The sequence below is a fragment of the Entelurus aequoreus genome, linkage group LG14 (assembly GCF_033978785.1).
Source record: "Entelurus aequoreus isolate RoL-2023_Sb linkage group LG14, RoL_Eaeq_v1.1, whole genome shotgun sequence".
NCBI lineage: Eukaryota > Metazoa > Chordata > Actinopteri > Syngnathiformes > Syngnathidae > Entelurus > Entelurus aequoreus.
The window spans coordinates 25,052,459-25,072,560 of NC_084744.1; the positions used below are offsets into that span (position 1 = coordinate 25,052,459).

At 40.1% G+C, this 20,102-nt stretch overlaps 1 protein-coding gene across 2 annotated transcripts; it reads right to left on the reverse strand.

Moving 5' to 3' along the window:
* Positions 1-1,007: 1,007 nt before the first annotated feature.
* LOC133664569 (integumentary mucin C.1-like) lies at positions 1,008-11,299 on the reverse strand. 2 transcript variants are annotated; one of them, XM_062069290.1, is made up of 8 exons: positions 11,108-11,295; positions 10,941-10,973; positions 8,093-8,125; positions 6,998-7,033; positions 6,510-6,536; positions 2,658-2,684; positions 2,514-2,590; positions 1,008-2,449 (listed from the first exon to the last, which is right to left on the reverse strand). In XM_062069290.1, exons 1-8 carry the CDS (start codon positions 11,169-11,171, stop codon positions 2,375-2,377), a joined length of 372 nt encoding a protein of 123 aa, XP_061925274.1. In that variant the 5' UTR covers positions 11,172-11,295; the 3' UTR covers positions 1,008-2,374. The 2 variants fall into 2 exon arrangements, with proteins under 2 accessions (XP_061925274.1, XP_061925275.1); XM_062069291.1 differs by lacking the exon at positions 6,998-7,033 and having other exon boundaries at positions 11,108-11,299.
* Between the last annotated feature and the right edge of the window lie 8,803 nt (positions 11,300-20,102).

A 20,102-nucleotide genomic window follows, 5' to 3' on the forward strand; every position in this document is an offset into this window, starting at 1 on the left:
CGCTTGATAGCCGCTTGATAGCGTCATACTTGCCAACCCTCTAATTTTTCCCGGGAGACTCCCGAATATCAGAGCGTGATGACACTACATTTGGCGCCCTCTACAGTCTGCCCTGACAGTGTACCTGCTCGACCACAATTGGAATGCTGTTCTAGCTTGCTCACGTAAGAGACAGCAAGGCTACTAACTCAGCAGCCACACATCTTACACTGACGGTACCAATACCCAGAATCCCATGCAGCCCTAACTCTTCCGCTCAACCAACGCACGGAGAGGGGCGGGGGTTGATGTGTGGGGGGATTTGGTGGTAGCGGGGGTGTATAATGTAGACCGGAAGAGTTAGGGCTGCATGGGATTCTGGGTAATGGTTCTGTTGTGTTTATGTTGTGTTACGGTGGGATGTTCTCCAGAAATGTGTTTTTCATTCTTTTTTGGTGTGGGTTCACAGTGTGGCGCATATTTGTAACGTAACAATGTTAAAGTTGTTTGATACGGCTACCGTCAGTGTAAGCTGTGTGGCTGATGAGTAAGTATGCTTTGCTGTCTCCTGTATGCAAGTAATGACAACATGCAACATGTGGCTGGACTGGCACGCTGTATGTAAATGCTATAGAGGACAATTGCTGCAGTGCAATTAGGGCACGCCCTTTATTTAGTAAGTAAGAGTGTAAATAGGATTAGTTTTTCCCTGGGAGTAATCTATGAGAGACACTGAGATCCATAAATCTCCTGGGAAAATCGGGGGGGTCGGCATGTATGTAGCTGAGCCGCATCAGAGTGGTCAAGGAGCCGCATGCGGCTCCGGAGCCGCGGGTTGCCGACCCCTGCCCCAAGTAATACAAATATCTCCGAACGCTGAAAAAAAGTATATTGTTCTTTAGTTAGCAAACTGGAACATTTCCGACTCACCAAACCACATTCATTTCAGATTATGATCACGACAAACCACAGCACAACAATGACAATCTGATGTCAGTTTAGTTAAACACACACCAAACACAACCGGATTCCATTTCCTGCATGCATTCTTTAATTGTGTTGCAATATTTCATCATTGTGTATCATATAGTGCAGGGGTCACCAACGCGGTGCCCGCGGGCACCAGGTAGCCCGTAAGGACCAGATGAGTAGCCCGCTGGCCTGTTCTAAAAATAGCTCAAATAGCAGCACTTACCAGTGAGCTGCCTCTATTTTTTAAATTTTCTTTATTTACTAGCAAGCTGGTCTCGCTTTGCCCGACATTTTTAATTCTAAGAGAGACAAAACTCAAATAGAATTTGAAAATCCAAGAAAATATTTTAAAGACTTGGTCTTCACTTGTTTAAATAAATTCATTAATTTTTTTTACTTTGCTTCTTATAACTTTCAGAAAGACAATTTTAGAGAAAAAATACAACCTTAAAAATCATTTTAGGATTTTTAAACACATATACCTTTTTACCTTTTAAATTCCCTCCTCTTCTTTCCTGACAATTTAAATCAATGTTCAAGTAAATTATTTTTTTTTTATTGTAAAGAATAATAAATGTATTTTAATTTATTCTTCATTTTAGCTTCTGTTTTTTCGACGAAGAATATTTGTGAAATATTTCTTCAAACTTATTATGATTAAAATTCAAAACAATTATTCTGGCAAATCTAAAAAATCTGTAGAATCAAATTTAAATCTTATTTCAAAGTCTTTTGAATTTCTTTTAAAATTTTTGTTCTGGAAAATCTAGAAGAAATAATGATTTGTCTTTGTTAGAAATATAGCTTGGTCCAATGTGTTATATATTCTAACAAAGTGCAGATTGGATTTTAACCTATTTAAAACATGTCATCAAAATTCTAAAATTAATCTTAATCCGGAAAAATTACTAATGATGTTCCATAAATTATTTTTGTAATTTTTTCAAAAAGATTCGAATTAGCTAGTTTTTCTCTTCTTTTTTCCGGTTGAATTTTAAAGAGTCGAAATTGAAGATAAACTATGTTTCAAAATTTAATTGTCATTTTTTTCGTGTTTTCTCCTCTTTTAAACCGTTCAATTAAGTGTAAATATCATTAATTATTAATAATAACATAGAGTTAAAGGTAAATTGAGCAAATTGGCTATTTCTGACAATGTATTTAAGTGTGTATCAAACTGGTAGCCCTTCGCAATAATCAGTACCCAAAAAGTAGCTCTTGGTTTCAAAAAGGTTGGTGACCCCTGATATAGTGCCTATTCATAAATACAAACCATGCAAAATAGTTGATTTGGACTACATATGAAAATCATTGTTTAAAAAGTAACAATTCAGTCAGTCATGAGTATTACTGATTATTATTTTTAGTCTTACTGTATGTTTGATAACATACTAATCAGATGCTGCAGAATCACCTGCAAGTTTTAAACAGTGATGACCTTATTGACTGAGAGGGCGACGATGGCACTTGTGTTGGTCGTAGAGATTAGGTCAGCGATCTGAAACACACAGCACACGTTATTAATGATCAGAAATCAATTATTCATTGATATTGTAAATTACCTTCACTAAAACTGCATGCAGGTCTGTGACATTCAACACTTGAGAGGACTGAACTCTCGTCTCAAGTATGGCAAAAACTGTGGAAAATGGATATTTTACCATATGTTGACACAAAAGGAAGTTGTCAACAGAAAATATACTCACTTTCCAATGGTGGAAGCGTCACAGTGGCTATAATACAGTGAAAGGATATATTTAATGCACAGTACATCAAGCTAAAATTGATATTGTAACCCAGGGTGTCAAAGTCAAGGATACGGCCCACAAATTATTTATATATGGCCCCTGGGATGATATTTGATTGGTATTAGAACCGGCCCGCAGCCACAGCCGCCGGCTGCTGTTTTGCACGCACCAATACTCAATCAGTGTTGGTGCTAAAAATTATCAAAATGGGGTCCCAGGGACTTGTAGAACTTTGAAAAATGTAGCTATTCTGAATGTTGCCGGGTTTGGTTTTGGAATTGGAACTGTATTATGGTATTATTTTGTTGGATTGATTAATAATAAAAAAAAAGTTTAAAAAATAATAATAATAATAATAATAATAATAATAATAATAATGTTAATACATTTTAATTAAAAAAAAGGAATGTCATGGAAAATTTGTGAATTTTGGGAAAAGTGGGAATTTTTTTGAAAATGTTAAAAAAATGTGAATGTTCTGAATGAGTTTAAATGTTTGGTGTTGGAATTTTTCAAATCGGTTGAGAAATGTTGAAGTAGTAACATTTTTAACTGACAAATGGTATTATGGAATTCCTGGAATTTCGGGAAAACCGGGAATTTTTCCAGTTTCAAAAAACTATTTAATTTTTTTGTCCTGATTAAGAGGATTTTTTTGAAGGTGGAATAGTTGAAGTATTGTGTATTATTTCGTTGTATTGATTAATACAAAAATTAAAATAAAAATAATAAATTAAGAAAGGAAAGAAAATAAAAAAGCTCCATTCATTTCAATGGGAATTTCGGGAAAAGCGGGAATTTTTTGGAAAATGTTAAAATATGTGAATGTTCTGAATGAGTTTAAATGTTTGGTGTTGGAATTTTTCAAATCGGTCGAGAAATGTTGAAGTAGTAACATTTTTAATTGAGAAATGGTATTATGGAATATCTGGAATTTCTGGAAAATCGGGAATTTTTCCAGCTTCAAAAACAATTTCATTTTTTTATCCTGATTAAGAGGAATTTTTTGAAGGTGTAACAATTGAAGTATTGTGTATTATTTTGTTGGATTGATTAATAAAAAAATAAAAATAATAATACATTTAAAAAGAGAACAAAAAAAGTTCCATTCATTTCAATGGGAATTTCATGGAAATTTGGGAATTTCGGGAAAAGCGGGAATTTTTTTCAAAATGTTAAAATATGCGAATGTTCTGAATGAGTTTAAATGTTTGGTGTTGGAATTTTACAAATCGGTTGAGAAATGTTGAAGTAGTAACATTTTTAATTAAGAAATGGTATTATGGAATTCCTGGAATTTCGGGAAAACCGGGAATTTTTCCAGTTCCATAAAACAATTTAATTGTTTCGTCCTAATTAAGAGGAATTGTTTGACGGTGGAACAGTTGAAGTGGGTTGAAAAATGTGGAAGAAGTCGTCGGCAGAATAAAGGGTGAAAAAGATATAGAAAAAAACGGGAATCCTGAACATTTTTTGAACTTGGAAAAATGATAATTTGAATGTCCAGGGTGAGTGGAATATGTTGAAGGTGGAATGGTTTGAATCGGTTGAAAAATGTGGGAATTGTGGAAGTTTGAAAAATGACTAATTAATTTTAAATGGGGAAAATGTCCCGGACAGCCTGGAATTCTGGGAAATATGGTAATTTTTGGAATTTGTCAAATTGGCTGAACAGTGAAGTTGGAACGGTTTGAATTGGATGAAAAATGTGGAAGGTAGAGCGTGCCAAAATCTGGAGGAGAAGACGAAGAAGAAGAAGAAGTTTAATAATAAATACATGAATTTTGGTGTAGAAAACCATAGGTGTGAATGGAGCATTCACACCGTAATTAACAGAAATAATTGAAATGTTGTATAATAGAGAAGTTTTTCTCCATTATTTTCTGTTACACCCCTCCTCCACCTGTCTATGCAATTGTTATAAGTACACCTCTGCATAACACTGTATTCTTATTAACATTGACGAAAACAAAAAAATCCATATAGATCAAGGGTGTCCAAAATTTTTCCACTGAGGGCCACACAACTCATAAAAATGGGGTCCCACATGCTGTTGTGTATTGGGGATCTGCATAAGTCCCGAAAAATGAGCACGCATACGCCAATAACCTTCAATAAACTCCTTCTTTTTCTCTATCCTTTTGTTGTGGGGCATTTGTCCTCCGCTGTTGCCATTTATAATACAAAGTAGCTTACAGTTCTAACTCAAAACTACCAATACGCTCAAAAATATGTTAAAATGTTTTAATACAACTTTGGTAAGCTACGAAGCCACACCGCTTGATGGAACACAGAACATTACGGCTACTGTAGTCAGACGTACTGTGCTTCAACATACATGTGTTAATATGGTGTGTGTATAAGGACCCCAAAATGGCACCTGTTAGGAGACATATTATCTGGTGTTTTGTTTCGACCTATTATGCAAAACCAACTTTTCTCACCTATGGGTACCTGCTGTTGTGTATTAGGGATCTGCATAAGTCCTGAAAAATGGGCACGCGTCTGCCAATAACCGTCAATAAACTCCTTCTTTTTCTCTATCCTCTTGTTGTGGGGCATTAGTCCTCAGCTGTTGCCATTTCTAATACAAAGTAGCTTACAGTTCTAACTCAAAACTACCAATACAACAAAGGGGGGAGAAGACGCAATCATATGGAGCCACGTAAATAAAACCATCCCCAAAAAAATTAAGAGGCGGTCAGAAAGCGGCTTGAAGATGGTCTGTAAAACATAATCTGTGCAACATTTTGACCAAATAACCACAATTTTTGTGTTATGTTGACCTCAAGGAAGTATTTAAAAAGTAGAAAAATAATAATAATATGACCCCTTTAATGTGCCTTATAATCCGCTGCGCCTTTTGTACAAAATAGACCTGCTATAACGTTGCGCCCTATGGTCCGAAAAATACAGTACATCGAGATAAAATTTACAATGTATTTCAAAAGAAATATGGATATATATATATATATATATATATATATATATATATATATATATATATATATATATATATATATATATATATATATGTATATATATGTATATATGTATATATATGTATATATATATATATATATATATATATATATATATATATATATATATATATATATATATATATATATGTATATATATGTATATATATATATGTATATATATATATATATATATATATATATATATATATATATATATATATATATATATATATATATATATATATATATATATATATATATATATATATATATATATATATAAAAGGATGCTGTTTTGTACGCACCAATGGCGCTCGGAATTTTCAAAACGGGTCCCTCAAGTCATAAAAATGGGGTCCCACTTTTTTGTAAACGTTTTTTGAAAACAAATGATAAATGTTATATCTCACATTCTATATTGTGTTTTAGAAAAAGGTTGTCATAAACGTTACTTAATTCATTAAAAAAAAACAAAAAAATGTATGCATATGTACGTTTATTTTGTTATAAACATTCATTCACTTTCTTCTTTCCTTCATGGATCTAAACTTTACCGCTGCCGGCATTTTTTTCTATATTTTTGTTGTAATATTTTCAGAATGTGTTTGTTGTATTTTTGGCCAAAGAAAACAATCTGAAGTTATCTTTATTTTCTAGTTTTAACGCCATGATTTTAATAGTCCGGCCCGCTTGTGCACAGATTTTTTCCTCCATGCAGACCCTGAGCTAAAATGAATTTGACACCACTGTTGTAACCCGTTACAAAATACGGAAATGTGACCATATTTGGACACAAAAGGAAGTTGTCAACAGAAAATATACTTACGTTCCAATGGTGGAATCGTCACAGTGGCTATAACACAGTGAAAGGATACATTTAATACGGGTGTAAAAAAAAATATTTTCAAAAGAATCACAATTTTTATGTGTAACGATTCTTAAACGATTTTAAAAAAATCCAAAAATGTATTTATTTTTTATTTTTTATAATTTACTCTTAAGTAAAATGTTTGCGTAGAATTTCATCAAACAAAAGCATTTTTCTTTAACGTAATATACACATTTATCAGAGCTGTTTATCTATTTTATGGAACAATATAGTTAATCATAAATCTAGCACCCAATGTTATTAAAAAAAAAAAGTATTGATTTTGAATCGTTTTGAATCTGGAATCGATTTTGAATTGAATCAGTGAAAGGGTATATTTAATGCACAGTACATCAAGATAACATTGACATTGTATTTCAAAATAAAAATGAAAATATGACTATATTTTGACACAAAAGGAAGTTGTTAACAGAAAATATACTTACTTGTCTTTGTTGGTGGAGTTGGAATCGTCACAGTGGCTGACATACAGTGAAAGGATAAATTAAATGCACATTACCGTATTTTTCAGAATATAAGACGCACTTAAAATTATTTAATTTTCTCAGAAATAGACAGCGCGCCTTAAAATGCGGGGCTCCTAATGTACCGATTAATTCTGGTTGTGCTCACCGACCTCGAAACTATTTTTTTGGGGGTACATGGTGTAATGATAAGTGTGACCAGTAGATGGCTGTCGCACATAAGAGATATGTGTGGACTGCAGGTTGACACCTGTTCAGTAAATGATGCTAGCAAGTACTCGTAAGCAAGCAAAAGCAAAATGTTGAAAATATACAACATTACACACAGCGCTCAAAAATATGTTAAAATGTTTTAATATGACTTTGGTAAGCTACGAAGCCACACCGCTTGATGGAACAGTAGTCAGACGTACTGTGCTTCAACATACAGGTATTATTATGGTGTGTGTATAAGGACCCCAAAATGGCGCTTGTTAGGAGACATATTAGCTGGTGTTTTATGCAAAACCAACTTTTCTTACCTATGGGCACATGCTGTTGTGTATTAGGGATCTGCATAAGTCCCGCGAAATGGGCACGCGTCCGCCAATAACCGTCAATAAACTCATTCTTTTTCTCTATCCTCTTGTTGTGGGGTATTTATCCTCCGCTGTGGCCGTTTCTAATACAAAGACGCGTACAGTTCTAACTCAAAACTTCCGGTACAGCAAAGATGACTGGGAGAAGACTGTCAAAGTGGAGGCACGTAAAAAAGACCCGCCCACAAAACGGTGCATCCTGAAGAAAAGGTCGGAAAGCGGCTTGAAGATGGTCGTAAAACGTAATCTATGCAACATTTTGACCAAAGAACCACCATTATGTGTTACATAGACCACAAGGAAGTGTTTTAAATGTAGAAAAATAATAATAATATGACCACTTTAATGCGCCTTATGTACAAAATAGACCTGAATAGACCTGCTATTGCCACTACATCCCGATAAAATGTACAATGTATTTGAAAAGAAATATGACTCTATTTTGACACAAAGGGAAGTTATCAGAAAATATACTTACATGTCGTTGTTGAAGTTGGAGACGTCACAGTGGCTGACAAAGAGCGAAAGGATCAATTAAATGCACATTATCATATTTTTCAGAATATAAGGCGCACTTAAAATCCTTACATTTTCCCAGAAATTGACAGCGCGCCTTAAAACACGGTGCGCCTAATCTACATATTAATTCTGGTTGTGCTTACCGACCTCGAAGCAATTTTTTTTTTCACGTACACGTGTAGTGATAAGTATGACCAGTAGATTGTTGTCACACATAAGAGATACGTGTGGACTGAAGGTTGACACCCATTCATTAAATGATGCTAGCAAGCAAAACAGCAAAACGTTGATGTTTCACTGAGAATATAGAATATTACACACAGCGCTCAAAAATATGTTAAAATGTTTTCATACAACTTTGGCAAGCTACAAAGCCACACAGCTTGATGGAACACAGAGCATTATGGCTACAGTAGTCAGATGTACTGTGCTTCAACATACAAGTGTTATTATGGTGTGTGTATAAGGACCCCAAAATGGCACCTGTTAGGAGACATATTATCTGGTGTTTTGTGTCGACCTATTATGCAAAGCCAACGTTTCTCTCCTATGGGTACCTGCTGTTGTGTATTAGGGATCTGCATAAGTCCCGAAAAATAGGCACGCGTCCGCCAATAACCGTCAATAAACTCCTTTTTCTCTATCCTCTTGTTGTGGGGCATTTGTCCTCCGCTGTTGTCATTTCTAATACAAAGTAGCGTACAGTTCTAACTCAAAACTACCAGTACATACTGTAAAGATAACAGGGAGGAGACTGTCAAAGTGGAGGCACGTAATTAAGACCATCCCACAAAACGGTGCATCCTGAAGAGACGGTCAGAAAGCGGCTTGAAGATGGTCCATAAAACATAATCTATGCAACATTTTGACCAAAGCTATGAAGCCACAGCGCTTGATGGAACAAAGAGCATTACGGCTACAGTAGTCAGACGTACTGTGCTTCAACATACAGGTGTTATTATGGTGTGTCTATAAGGACCCCAAAATGGTGCTTGTTAGGAGACATATTATCTGGTGTTTTGTTTCGACCTATTATGCAAAGCCAACTTTTCTGTCCTATGGGTACCTGCTGTTGTGTATTAGGGATCTGCATAAGTCCCGAAAAATGGGCACGCGTCCACCAATAACCGTCAATAAACTCCTTCTTTTTCTCTATCCTCTTGTTGTGGGGCATTTGTCCTCCGCTGTTGCCATTTCTAATACAAAGTAGCGTACAGTTCTAACTCAAAACTACCAGTACATACTGTAAAGATAACGGGGAGGAGTCTGTCAAAGTGGAGGCACGTAGTTAAGACTATCCCACAAAACGGTGCATCCTGAAGAGACGGTCAGAAAGCGGCTTGAAGATGGTCTGTAAAAAATAATCTATGCAACATTTTGACCAAAGCTACGAAGCCACAGCGCTTGATGGAACAAAGAGCATTACGGCTACAGTAGTCAGACGTACTGTGCTTCAACATAAACATATTATTATGGTGTGTGTGTATAAGGACCCCAAAATATGGCACCTGTTAGGAGACATATTATCTGGTGTTTTGTTTCGACCTATTATGCAAAACCAACTTTTCTCACCTACTAACTGCTGTTGTGTATTAGGGATCTGCATAAGTCCCGAAAAATGGGCACGCGTCCGCCAATAACCGTCAATAAACTCCTTCTTTTTCTCTATCCTCTTGTTGTGGGGCATTTGTCCTCCGCTGTTGCCATTTCTAATACAAAGTAGCGTACAGTTCTAACTCAAAACTACCAGTACATACTATAAAGATAACGGGGAGGAGACTGTCAAAGTGGAGGCACGTAATTAAGACCATCCCTCAAAACGGTGCATCCTGAAGAGACGGTCAGAAAGCGGCTTGAAGATGGTCCGTAAAACATAATCTATGCAACATTTTGACTAAAGCTACGAAGCCACAGTGCTTGATGGAACAAAGAGCATTACGGCTACAGTAGTCAGACGTACTGTGCTTCAACATACAGGTATTATTATGGTGTGTGTATCAGGACCCCAAAATAGGGCACCTGTTAGGAGACATATTATCTGGTGTTTTGTTTCGACATATTATGCAAAACCAACTTTTCTCACCTACTACCTGCTGTTGTGTATTAGGGATCTGCATAAGTCCCGAAAAATGGGCACGCGTCCACCAATAACCGTCAATAAACTCCTTCTTTTTCTTTATCCTCTTGTTGTGGGGTATTTGTCCTCTGCTGTTGCCGTTTCTAATACAAAGTAGCGTACAGTTCTAACTCAAAACTACCAGTAAAGATAAAGGGGAGGAGACTGTCAAAGTGGAGGCACGTAAATGAGACCATCCCACAAAACAGCGCATCCTGAAGAGACGGTCAGAAAGCGCCTTGAAGATGGTCCGTAAAACATAATCTTTGCAACATTTTGACCAAAGCTACGAAGCCACACAGTTCTAACTCAAAACTACCGGTACAACAAAGATGACGGGGAGAAGACTGTCAAAGTGGAGGCACGTAAATAAGACCATCCCACAAAACGGCGCTTCCTGAATAGACGGTCAGAAAGCGGCTTGAAGATGGTCTGTAAAACATAATCTATGCAACATTTTGACCAAAGACCCACCATTATGTGTTGCGCAGACCACAAGGAAGTATTTTAAATGTAGAAAAATAATAATATTTAATGCGCCTTATGTACAAAATAGCCCCGAATAGACCTGCTATAGCGGTGCGCCTTATGGTCCGAAAATACAGTACATCCAGATAATATGTACAATGTATTTGAAAAGAAATATGACTATATTTTGACACAAAGGGATGTTAAGAGAAAATATACTTACATGTCATTGTTGAAGTTGGAGGTATCCCAGTGGCTGGAAGGATAAATTAAATGCACATTACATCACGACAAAATTGACAATGTATTCATAGCATGTTTTTGTTCCTAAAGTATGTCAATGGCAACGATGCGCTCCTCACAAGTAAAAATGTTGAACATTTCACTCACTCGTCTCAGTGGTCTGTGCCACACATGAGGTCAAAACCACAACAAATAGGAGCGCCGGCAGCATGTTGGACAAAAAGTGTCAAAGTCCGAGTTGGGAAAAGTCTTCCTTCTGCTCTCACGCAGCTTTTTTACTGATGTGTGCTCGCTACCGGGAAGTTAAAACTCACTTATACAAGGTGTGTATTGTGTTTACCCAAGCCTGTACATAACCCTCAGTGCATATTAGGTTACCAAGCAACAATAGGGGTTGGAATTTTTTTTTTTGGAAGAATGTTTCCATTTTGTTCCCTTCTCAGAAAGCAATGCCTGATTAATCTACATGATGAAATGATACTAAACTAGATGAGGCAATTTGTGAAGGAACTGCGTGTGAATGCTTCAATGCTGAAGTTGAACTGAAATGCTGACAGAATGTAGTATGAATGTAAGAATATTTGGAAGTTGCAACATTTTGAATCGGATAAAAAATGTGAGAGTTGAAGAACTTTGAAAAATGTTGCTATTCTGAATATTGCTGGGTCGGTTTGGTTTTGGAATTGGAGTTGTATTATTATGGTATTATTTTGTATTATTTTGTTGGATTGATTACCGTATTTTTCGGAGTATAAGTCGCTCCGGAGTATAAGTCGCACCGGCCGAAAATGCATAATAAAGAAGAAAAAAAACATATATAAGTCGCATTTTGGGGGGAAATTTGTTTGATCAAACCCAACACCAAGAATAGACCGTATTTTTCGGACTGTAAGTCGCAGTTTTTTTCATAGTTTGGCCGGGGGTGCAACTTATACTCAGGAGCGACTTATGTGTGAAATTATTAACACATTACCGTAAAATATCAAATAATATTATTTAGCTCATTCACGTAATAGACTAGACGTATAAAATTTCATCGGATTTAGCGATTAGGAGTGACAGATAGTTTGGTAAACGTATAGCATGTTCTATATGTTATAGTTATTTGAATGACTCTTACCATAATATGTTACGTTAACATACCAGGCACATTCTCAGTTGGTTTTAAATTGCCTTTCAAAGGCAATTTTAAATAAATAAAGAATAGTGAACAACAGGCTGAATAAGTGTACGCTATATGAGGCATAAATAACCAACTGAGAACGTGCCTGGTATGTTAACGTAACATATTATGGTAAGAGTCATTCAAATAACTATAACATATAGAACATGCTATATGTTTACCAAACTATCTGTCACTCCTTGATATTTTATGGTATTGTGTTGATAATTTCACACATAAGTCGCTCCTGAGTATAAGTCGCACCCCCGGCCAAACTATGAAAAAAACTGCAACTTATAGTCCAAAAAATACGGTAATAAAAAAAATAATAAAATAAAATAAAAAATTATTAAAAAATGTTTCCATTCATTTCAATGGGGATTTCATGAAAATTGGAGATTTTCGGGAAAAGTGGTAATTTTTTTTGAAAATGTTAAAAAATGGTATACCTGCTCAGTGGCCTTGTGGTTAGAGTGTGGTTAGGTTGTGACTTCAAACCCTGGCCGAGTCATACCAAAGACTATAAAGATGGGACCCATTACCTCCCTGCTTGGCATTCAGCATCAAGGGTTGGAATTGGGGGTTAAATCACCAAAATCATTCCCTGCTGCTGACTGCTCCCCTCACCTCCCAGGAGGTGGAACAAGGGGGTGGGTCAAATGCAGAGGGTAATTTCACCACACCTATTGTGTGTGTGACTATCAGTGGTACTTTAAGAATGTTCTGAATGAGTTTAAATGGAATTTTTCAAATCGGTCGAGAAATGTTGAAGTAGTAACATTTTTAATTGACAAATGGTATTATGGAATTCCTGGAATTTCGTGAAAACCGGTAATTTTTCCATTTCATTAAGAGGAATGTTTTGACGATAGAACGGTTGAAGTGGGTTGAAAATTGTGGAAGAAGTGGTCGACAGAAAAAAGGAAGAAAAAAAAAAGGGAATTCTGGAAAATTCCTGGAATTTTTTTTTAACTTAGAAAAATGGTAGTTTGAATGTCCAGGGTGAGTGGAGTATGTTGAAGGTGGAATGGTTTGAATCGGTTGAAAAATGTGGGAATTGTGGAAGTTTAAAAAATATTGCTATTCTGGTTTTGGAATTGGAATTGTATCATTATGGATTTATTGTGTATCTACGGAGCCCCTAAAGGGACATGGGGGAATTTTTTTTTTTTACAATTTTTTTTTTAAATTTAAAAAGAAAAATTTTTTGTAGACATGTGTAGAACCTTTATTTAACCAGATAAGAAAACCCATTGAGATCAAGATCTCTTTCACAGGGGTGACCTGGCCAAGAGGTCAACAGCACATGTCACAGAGCAGTTTCAAAATACATACATTAAGACATACATTTTAAAATACATAAGAGAACTGTAAAACAACAGAGATTTACATCTTTAAAAACACAGGCACTGTGCAAACGTCTCTCGCTGTTTGTCCCTCAGGACAGAACGGAAGGCTCCAAATGGAAGTAGTTCTGTAAGTTTCAGTTTCGTCTGCAATACATTCCATGCCATAGGGGCAGCAATGCCAAAAGCTCTTTTAAAGTTAAAACATACAAATTGTTAGAACGTAATGCGTAAGAGCTGCTTTTTCTTTGTAACAGAGTACACAAGTATGGAGGTATTAAACCTAAAAGAGCCTTATAAATTAAAGTCAGCCAATGTGTGTATCTGCGTGCACTCAATGAAGATAAGTCTGACTTCATATACAGTTGACAATGGTGGGTGAGACTACGACAGCCAGTAACAAATCTTAGTGCTGAATGTTTTTTTATGTAACTTTTTATTAAGTTATAAAAAAATGTAAAAAAAAATAGATTTTTTATTTTTTATTTTTTTATAAAAATAAAGTTTCTCGTGCGCACGAGAAAGCATTGGATGCGTGTGCATGGTTTGAGGTGTGTGTTAAAATGGCAGTTCAGGAGTTATCCATCCATCCATCTTCAACCGCTTATCCGGAATCGGGTCGCGGGGACAACAGCTCCAGCAGAGACCCCCAGACTTCCCTCTCCAGAGCAACATTTGCGACTTCCTCCTGGGGAATCCCGAAGCGTTCCCAGGCCAGAGAGGAGATGTAATCCCCCCATCTGGTCCTTGGCCTGCCGCGGGGCCTCCTCCCAGTGGGACGTGCAACGAGGACCTCCCTAGGGAGACGCTCGTGAGGCATCCGCACGAGATGCCCGAACCACCTAAGCTGGCTCCTTTCCAAGCGAAGGAGCAGCGGCTCTACTCCGAGTCTCTCTCGGGTGACTGCACTTCTCACCCTATCTCTAAGGGAGATGCCAGCCACCCTTCTGAGGAAACTCATTTCGGCCGCTTGTATCCGCGATCTTATTCTTTCGGTCATTACCCACACTTCATGACCATAGGTGAGAGTAGGAATGTAGATAGCTCGGTAGACCGAGAGCTTTGCCTTCTGGCTCAGCTCCCGTTTCGTCACAACAGTGCGGCAGAGAGACTGCAATACTGCCCCAGCTGCTCCGATTCTCCGGCTGATTTCCTTCTCCATCTTTCCCTCACTCGTGAACAAGACCCCGAGATACTTAAACTCCTCCACCTGGGACAGAGTCCTGTCCCCTACCCGGACTGTACAAACCATCGGTTTCCTGCTGAGAACCATGGCCTCAGATTTGGAGATGCTGATCCTCATTCCAGCCGCTGAACACTCGGCTGCGAACCGATCCAGTGAGAGCTGAAGGTCACGAACCGAAGGTGCCATCAGGACCACATCATCTGCAAACAGCAGTGACGCAACCTTTAGCCCCCCGAGACGTATACCCTCTCCGCCATGGCCACGACTCCGCCTAGAAATCCTGTCCATGAAAATCACAAACAGGATAGGTGACAGAGCGCAGCCCTGGCGGAGACCAACCCCCACTGGAAACGGATCCGACTTACATCCAAGCACCCGGACACAACTCTCGCTTTGGTTGTACAGAGATTGGATGGCCTTCAACAGGGTTCCCCTCACTCCGTACTCCCTCAGCACCTCCCACAAGATCTCCCGAGGGACGCGGTCATACGCCTTCTCCAAATCCACAAAACACATGTAGACTGGATAGGCATACTCCCAGGCCCTCTCCAGGATTCCCGCAAGCGTAAAGAGTTGGTCAGTTGTTCCACGACCAGGACGGAATCCACATTGCTCCTCTTGAATCTGAGGTTCGACTATCGGCCGGACCCTCCTTTCCAGTACCTTGGCGTAAACTTTCCCAGGGAGGCTGAGTAGTGTGATACCCCTGTAATTAGCACACACCCTCTGGTCCCCCTTTTTGAAAAGGGGAACCACCACCCCAGTCTGCCACTCCCTCGGCACTGTCCCAGACTTCCACGCAATGTTGAAAAGGCGTATCAACCAAGACAGCCCATCAACACCCAGAGCCTTCAGCATTTCTGGACGGATCTCGTCAACCCCCGGAGCTTTGCCACTGTGGAGTTGTCTAACTACCTCAGTGACTTCACTCCGAGAGATTGACGTCGATCCCCCATCATCCTCAGGCCCTGCTCCTATCAGGGAGGGTGTGTCTGATGTATTTGGGTTCAGGAGTTCCTCAAAGTGCTCTTTCCAACGCCCCACGACTTCCTCACTTGAAGTCAGCAAAGTCCCATCCTTGCCGTACACAGCTTGGATGGTTCCCTGCTTCCCCCTCCTGAGGTGCCGTATGGTCTTCCAGAACAGCTTTGGTGCCGCCCGATAGTCCTTCTCCATGGATTCCCCGAACTGCTCCCACACCCTCTGCTTAGCCTCGTCCACAGCCACGGCCGCTGCCCTTCGGGCCCGTCGGTACCTTGCAACTGCCTCCGGAGTCCCCTGGGATAACATACCCCGGTAGGACTCCTTCTTCAGTCGGACGGCTTCCCTGACCACCACTGTCCACCAGGGTGTTCGAGGGTTACCGCCCCTTGAGGCACCTAAGACCTTCTGGCCACAGCTCGCATCTGCAGCTTTAGCAATAGAGGCTTTGAACATTGCCCATTCCTGTTCAATGTCCCCAACCTCCACAGGGATGGCAGAGAAGTCCCGCCGGAGGTGGGAGTTGAAGTCCTTCCGGACAGAGGACTCCTCCAAACGTTCCCAGTTCACCCGCACTACACGCTTGGGTTTGCCAGGTCTGTCCAGAGGTTTCCCCCGCCATCTAACCCAACTCACCACCAGATGGTGATCAGTTGACAGTTCAGCCCCTCTCTTCACCCGAGTGTCCAAAACATACGGCCTCAGATCAGCTGATACGATTACAAAATCGATCATTGATCTTTGGCCTAGGGTGCTCTGGTACCAGGTACACCTATGAGCATCCTTATGCTTGAACATGGTGTTTGTTATCGCAAGTCCGTGACTAGCACAGAAGTCCAATAACAATCCACCACTCAGGTTCAGATCAGGGAGACCGTTCCTCCCAATCACGCCAGTCCAAGTATCACTGTCATTGCCCACGTGCGCGTTGAAGTCCCCCAGCAAGACTATGGAATCCCCTGCCGGCGCCCCATACAGGACCCCATGCAAGGTATCCAAGAAGGCTGAATACTCTGAACTCCTGTTTGGTGCGTATGCACAAACAACAGTCAGAGTTTTCCCCCCTCCAACCCTAAGGCGAAGGGAGGCGACCCTCTTGTCCACTGGGGTGAACTCCAACGTACAGGCACTCAGCCGGGGACTCGTGAGTATCCCCACACCCGCCTGTGCCCTCACACCCTGAGCAACTCCAGAAGTGAACAAGGTCCATCCCTTGTCCAGGAGTGTGGTTTCAGAGCCCTTGCTATGCGTAGAGGTAAGCCCCACCAGATCCAACCGGTAGCGCTCCACCTCTCGCACCAGCTCAGGCTCCTTCCCCACCAGCGTAGAGACGTTCCACGTCCCGAAAGTCAGCCTCTGCTGCCCCGAATTGGTCCGTCCGGAGCCTCCACTTTCACCGCCATCCACTTGGCAGCGCACCCGACCCCACTGGTTCCGACCGCGGGTGGTGGGCCCACGTGGCAGAGAAGATGGTGTGTCCACGTAGCTTCTTCGGGCTGTGCCCGGCCGGGCTCCGTGGCAAGCCCGGCCACCAGGCGCTCGCTGACGAGCCCTACCTCCGGGCCTAGCTCCGGAGGAGGGCCCCGGGCTTCCTCCGGGCCGGGTAACGCATCCTCTTTTAGGGTAGTTCATGGGGGGTATCGTAACCCTGATGGGGGGGGCATTCGGGTGCTACACCTTGCCCAAGGGTGACCCGGAACTATGTAAGGCAGGGGCGTTCAACTCCCTGAGGCTTAATACAAGCCCACATACCTCAGGAGTTAATTCGGCTGTATTTCCAACTCGGACTTCACTGTAAGGACATTGCTGCTTTGCTTGCAAGTCGTCATCGATATATTGTGTCTGAAAGACATTTAAAACGAATTATGAAGGCATGTAGTCTGTTTCGACGCAAAGGTTACACCTCTTTGGATCGCGTGGTAGATTTCATTCACCAGCAATTACAAACAAGTGGCCTGCTGTGTGGATATAGGTGGATGTACACTAAATGCAAGGAGGATGGATTACACATCAAGAAAGAAGAGGTGCACTCAATTCTTAAAGGCCTACTGAAATGATTTTTTTTAATTTAAACGGGGATAGCAGATCCATTCTATGTGTCATACTTGATCATTTCGCGATATTGCCATATTTTTGCTGAAAGGATTTAGTAGAGAACATCGACGATAAAGTTCGCAACTTTTGGTCGCTGATAAAAAAAGCCTTGCCTGTACCGGAAGTAGCGTGACGTCACAGGTTGAAGGGCTCCTCACATGTCCTCATTGTTTACAATGCAGCGAGAGCGATTCGAACCGAGAAAGCGACGATTACCACATTAATTTGAGCGAAGATGAAAGATTTGTGGATGAGGTACGTGAAAGTGAAGGACTAGAGTGCAGTGCAGGACGTATCTTTTTTCGCTCTGACCGTAACTTAGGTACAAGGGTTCATTGGATTCCACACTTTCTCCTTTTTCTATTGTGGATCACGGATTTGTATTTTAAACCACCTCGGATACTATATCCTCTTGAAAATGAGAGTCGAGAACGCGAAATGGACATTCACAGTGACTTTTATCTCCACGACAATACATCGGCGAAGCTCTTTAGCTACGGAGCTAACGTGATAGCATCGGGCTTAAATGCAGATAGAAACAAAAGAAATAAACCCCTGACTGGAAGGATAGACAGAAAATCAACAATACTATTAAACCATGGACATGTAACTACACGGTTAATGCTTTCCAGCCTGGCGAAGCTTAACAATGCTGTGGTTAACGACGCCATTGAAGCTAACTTAGCTACGGGACCTTGTCAGAGCTATGATAAAAACATTAGCGCTCCACCTACGCCAGCCCTCATCTGCTCATCAACACCCGTGCTCACCTGCGTTCCAGCGATCGACGGGGCGACGAAGGACTTCACCCGATCATAGATGCGGTCGGCGGCTAGCGTCGGATAGCGCGTCTGCTATCCATCTCAAAGTCCTCCTGGTTGTGTTGCTGTAGTCTGCCGCTAATACACTGATCCCACCTACAGCTTTCTTCTTTGCAGTCTTCATTGTTCATTAAACAAATTGCAAAAGATTCACCAACACAGATGTCCAGAATACTGTGGAATTTTGCGATGAAAACCGAGCTTTTTGTATTGGCTACAATGGTGTCCGAATACTTCCGTTTCAACCATTGACGTCACACGCATACGTCATCATACACAGACGTTTTCAACCGGAAGTTTCGCGGGAAATTTAAAATTGCACTTTATAAGTTAACCCGTCCGTATTGGCATGTGTTGCAATGTTAAGATGTCATAATTGATATATAAACTATCAGACTGCGTGGTCGGTAGTAGTGGGTTTCAGTAGGCCTTTAAAGAACTTGACCCAAGGGGTGTTGAACTCAGAGGAAGGAGACGCTCCATCGTTGAAACTATTTCGCAAAAGGGCCCAATTATATTTGGCACTTTGACTCTTGTGACAAACTGAAACCATTTGGTATCTGTATAAACGGCTGTATTGACACATTTTCCCTGAAAATTATCTGGATGAATGCATTTACGACCAGCAGTGACCCAAAAATCATTGGCGGCTACTATATGGAGGCAGTGAAGAAATTCGGTGGTTGTCTGAGGATTGTCAGAGGCGATCGGGGCACTGAAAATGTTAAAGTCAGAGACTTTCAGCATTTTCTCTGTCGCCACATTCATGACGGCTCTGGTATTGACAGCTACATCGAAGGGGCAAGCACAGCAAATCAGCGCATAGAGAGTTGGTGGGGTTTCCTCAGAAGAGAATCAATGGAGTTCTACATCTCTATGTTCACTGACCTGAAGGACCGTGGTTTGTTCGGTGGTACATACTTGGACCGAGGTCTAATTCAGTTCTGCTTTATGAGCTTCATTCAGGTAAGCGACAATGCATTGTTTTATCTATTTTCTGTTCTTTGGCAGAGTTTTTATTGACTGGCATGCACACACAGGTAATATAGCAAATGCATCTCTTTTTACAAGCAGTCTGCAGAGATGTAATGAATCAACAGTACAACAGTGCCATCTAATGGAAAAACTACTGAATTACAACATTTGCTCCTAAATTGAGGCCCACAAATGTTCGTTTTTTTCTTTTAACATCCTTCCATGAGCAGACAGTGGGTGTGAATATTAGCACTGGTGTCTCATCATGTCCATGTGTCTTCTTAATTACTGTTATTGGTGTCCTACGATACCCTATTAATTCATCATCAGTGTCGGGGGGTTTGGTAGCCCAAATTTTTCCCCCCCAGTACAAGCATAGTGGGCAGCAAACACTGTTTTTATTCATTTATGTTTATTAATTTATGTATGCCTGCCCTGTTCCACTCATTTTCTCCTAACTTCATCAAAAACCTCAAGATTTAGCATAATTTATTTCAAGTCATCTCATAACTAAATTAAAGAGCACATAATGAGAATAACAAATCGCATATTAATTTACTTTTCTTTCTCTCTGGAA

Excerpts from the sequence above, each read along its gene's own strand:
- LOC133664569 (XM_062069290.1), bottom strand. The coding sequence starts at position 11,171 with ATGCTGCCGGCGCTCCTATTTGTTGTGGTTTTGACCTCATGTGTGGCA. Across the intron at positions 6,537-6,997 it reads AACTCCACCAACAAAGACAA|CCACTGTGACGATTCCACCA; the intron begins GTAAGTATATTT and ends ACTGTGTTATAG. Across the intron at positions 2,450-2,513 it reads TGCATGCAGTTTTAGTGAAG|ATCGCTGACCTAATCTCTAC; the intron begins GTAATTTACAAT and ends TGTGTGTTTCAG.